Consider the following 3,833-nt stretch of genomic DNA (forward strand, 5'->3'; position numbering starts at 1 on the left):
GACATAACTCCTTACTTTGGTGTCTAAGATTTGAAATCGATAGAAGTAGTTCTTGAATTTGTCCACCATCAATCATTTTAATCATTTCGTGAAAATTTCTGTTAAATAAGGATAAAAGGCCAAACATACTTTCAATTTAATAAACAATAAGCTAAAATGATTTGACAAAACATAAAAGTATTTTTGTCATTTTATTTTTATTGAATGGAGCAGCAGCAGCTCTCTAATTATCTAAAATCTCCATATTTTAGTATGAATAATGTTGTATTAATAAGAACTCATAGGGCAATGAACAAACAAAGCAAATAGTGACATTGACTCGGCACAAGTTGATTGGGTTTAATTAAGACTCAATTCACCGCCATCAGTTGCCAATTGAGGAAGGGTGGAAGTCACTTGGTAAAGCACAACGTGGTGGAGGTTCATCTGCATTTGCCAGATCACAGCACGCAGACCACAAGGATTCAGCAGACACCCTTCATTTTTGACTTTTTCTTTTTCTTTTTATTTTTTTTCAAGTTGTCATAACAGTATAGAAGCGTGAAATTTTTGCAAATGTTGGATTAGAGCATCTCTAACAACGCTAGCAAAAATTTGGTTATTATATGATTTCAAATAAGGCAAATTATTTATAACAAATTACTCTTAACAATTCTACTTCATCGACACTCTAATTTGAATAAAGTTGAATCATTTAAGAGTGGCCAACAACTCTTCGCAAAAAATAAAATGACTTGCTACATAGCTAGTCGGCTAATCTTTGTTTACGAGGTTACGTCTGAATGAGAAATTTGTGGGTACCAATGAATTTCAATTAGTTAGAAATGCATTATAAAACAAATAACAATACTTGGCTACTCAAAGATGAGTAGGAGCTCCTACTAAGAACTCTTAGTGTTTTAATCACAGAGTTTTGTGTTTATGATCAAAACCGTTCATATTATAAATCACATTGTAAAGATTATCTCTGCAAAAAAATTAATTAAAACTAAGGTTGTTTAGTCAATATATTGAACAAACACATAGACGGTTTGTAATGCTTTTACTAATACCGTTCATTTGTTTTTAAACAGTTTGATGACTAAACGACCTTAGTTTTAATTGATTTTTTTGTAGAGGCAATCTTTATAGGATGATTTATAATATGAACTGTTCTGATTATAAACATGAATGTTTTGTAAATTGACAATGAATAGTTTTGAGAAATTTTGAGTATGAGTTCATACTCATCTTTAAGTAGCCAAGTATTGTTCTAAAACAAATTGATGGATGAATCTGAAAATGACTGCTTGACATGAGTCATTTGGAATTGTTTGTGTATCATTAATGATGATGTAGGACATTTCAATGTCTCTGTAACATGTTTGTTGCGTATGTCTAATTATTTTATTCTAAATCAGGTAGTACTTGCAAATCTCTCATCCAAAGATGGCTTAAGTCGATCAAAGGAGTTGGAGTAATCTTGAGAAACTTTTAGGTCCTCATCTCTATCAATCCACCTATGGCCGACCCAGGTTGCCAAACCGTGCTTCCTTTTTCCTCTCTTTAATTTTGTTTATTCCTATGGTTGTACTTTCCCAAACAACTCAGATGATCATGGGACCTAAAGCATTAGGCCTTGAGAAAATGAGACAATTTTTGGTATTAAACTAACAGGTATAATAAAATTTCTACGGCACTTTGGAATATACTCCAAATTTATAACCTATACATCTTGATTTTCATATTTTTAAATAAAAATCTATTAGTTAAAAAATGGGGTTTTTAGATCCAGATCCAAAAATGTAGAGTGTTTTTAGGAGTGAGTCCAGTTATCTAATTATATGTTTTTATTTCTTTTATACTCATTTTATATTTTCTAAAAATATTAAAAATCAATTAAAATCTTCTAATATTATGCATTTTCCAACTCCAAAAGAATATATTTAATATCTTATAACAAAAAAACTAATATACTAACATAAATTTATCTGCAAAACATTCTACCCTAACTCAAGTAACAAATATATGAATGTATATAATACCTATACGTGAGATATGAAACCTAATTAAAAGGTAAAAAAACATAACATACCTACAAGCAAGACACATTAATCTGTGACAGGTTGATTATAAAAAAAGAATCTGTCATATAGGTAGATAAATATAATTAACCTGTGACATAGGTTGATTATTAAAATTAAAAATAAAATCTATAAATGGGGTTTAAAGTAGGAGGAAGAACAAGAAATAACAAAAAGATAAATAAAAAGAAATAAGCAAAGAGATAATTGGAAAGAAATTTGATTTTTACAATAAATCTTATCAATGAACAAATAACTATTGATAATTAGATAATTAAATATAACAAATTGGATTTATTTTAATAAATTGGATTATTCCTACTATTGACTAAAAAAATTAGACTTATATCAAGCTTCCCCTTAAAAAATTCAGAATATCTCAAACTTCAAAGACCTAAAAGTTTCTTAAAGACACTAGATGTTTGAACGAAATAAGGAGCAGAGCATGCTACTTTTTTATGTCGATTTATTGTGCACAAGATCTTTGACTTGTCCAAACTTTCGTCGGTACATGCATCACCCATTATCCCAAAACACTTTTGACTTCGATGGCCGCATGCAATACCTATAAATCCCACACTTCTTTGAACCACAAATTCACATCTCTCAGGCTCTCAACCAAAACCAAAACAATGGAACTCAAGTTCTCCACCTTCCTCTCCCTAACCCTACTCTTCTCCTCCGTCCTAAACCCCGCTCTCTCCGATCTCTGCAACCCCGACGACAAAAAAGTCCTCCTACAAATCAAGAAAGCCTTCGGCGACCCCTACGTCTTGGCCTCATGGAAATCAGACACTGACTGCTGCGATTGGTACTGCGTCACCTGTGACTCCACCACAAACCGCATTAACTCCCTCACCATCTTTGCCGGCCAGGTGTCAGGCCAAATCCCCGCCCTAGTAGGAGACTTGCCATACCTTGAAACCCTTGAATTCCATAAGCAACCCAATCTCACTGGCCCAATCCAACCCGCCATTGCCAAGCTCAAAGGACTCAAGTCTCTCAGGCTCAGCTGGACCAACCTCTCAGGCTCTGTCCCTGACTTCCTCAGCCAACTCAAGAACCTCACATTCCTCGACCTCTCCTTCAACAACCTCACCGGTGCCATCCCCAGCTCGCTTTCTGAGCTCCCAAACCTCGGCGCTCTTCGTCTAGACCGCAATAAGCTCACAGGTCATATTCCGATATCGTTTGGGCAGTTCATTGGCAACGTTCCAGACCTGTATCTCTCCCACAACCAGCTTTCTGGTAACATTCCAACCTCATTCGCTCAGATGGACTTCACCAGCATAGACTTATCACGGAACAAGCTCGAAGGTGACGCATCCGTGATATTTGGGCTGAACAAGACAACCCAGATTGTGGACCTGTCCAGGAACTTGCTGGAATTTAATCTGTCAAAGGTGGAGTTTCCGACAAGCTTGACCTCGCTGGATATCAACCACAATAAGATCTACGGGAGTATCCCAGTGGAGTTTACGCAACTGAATTTCCAGTTCCTGAACGTGAGCTACAACAGGCTGTGTGGTCAGATTCCTGTGGGTGGAAAGTTGCAGAGCTTCGACGAGTATTCTTATTTCCATAACCGATGCTTGTGCGGTGCTCCACTCCCAAGCTGCAAGTAAAGGCCACAACTGCAGATTTGGCCAGCAATTTTCGAATAGTTGCTGTTTAAACAGGTGTGTTTGGTCATACAAATAAGCGACCAGTCATGGCAGCAGTGTAGCTCATTTAAAAGTAATTAATAAGATTTGTTCATGCATTTTACCA

The 3,833-nt window shown here is 35.6% G+C and overlaps 1 protein-coding gene across 1 annotated transcript; it reads left to right on the top strand.

The window, feature by feature from the left end:
* The first annotated feature begins 2,649 nt into the window (after positions 1-2,649).
* Positions 2,650-3,833, top strand: LOC137712796 (polygalacturonase inhibitor). The gene has a single exon (XM_068451958.1). The coding sequence runs from the start codon at positions 2,696-2,698 to the stop codon at positions 3,686-3,688; it is 993 nt and encodes a 330-aa protein (XP_068308059.1). The 5' UTR covers positions 2,650-2,695; the 3' UTR covers positions 3,689-3,833.

The sequence above is a fragment of the Pyrus communis genome, chromosome 13 (genome assembly GCF_963583255.1).
Source record: "Pyrus communis chromosome 13, drPyrComm1.1, whole genome shotgun sequence".
Taxonomy (NCBI): domain Eukaryota; kingdom Viridiplantae; phylum Streptophyta; class Magnoliopsida; order Rosales; family Rosaceae; genus Pyrus; species Pyrus communis.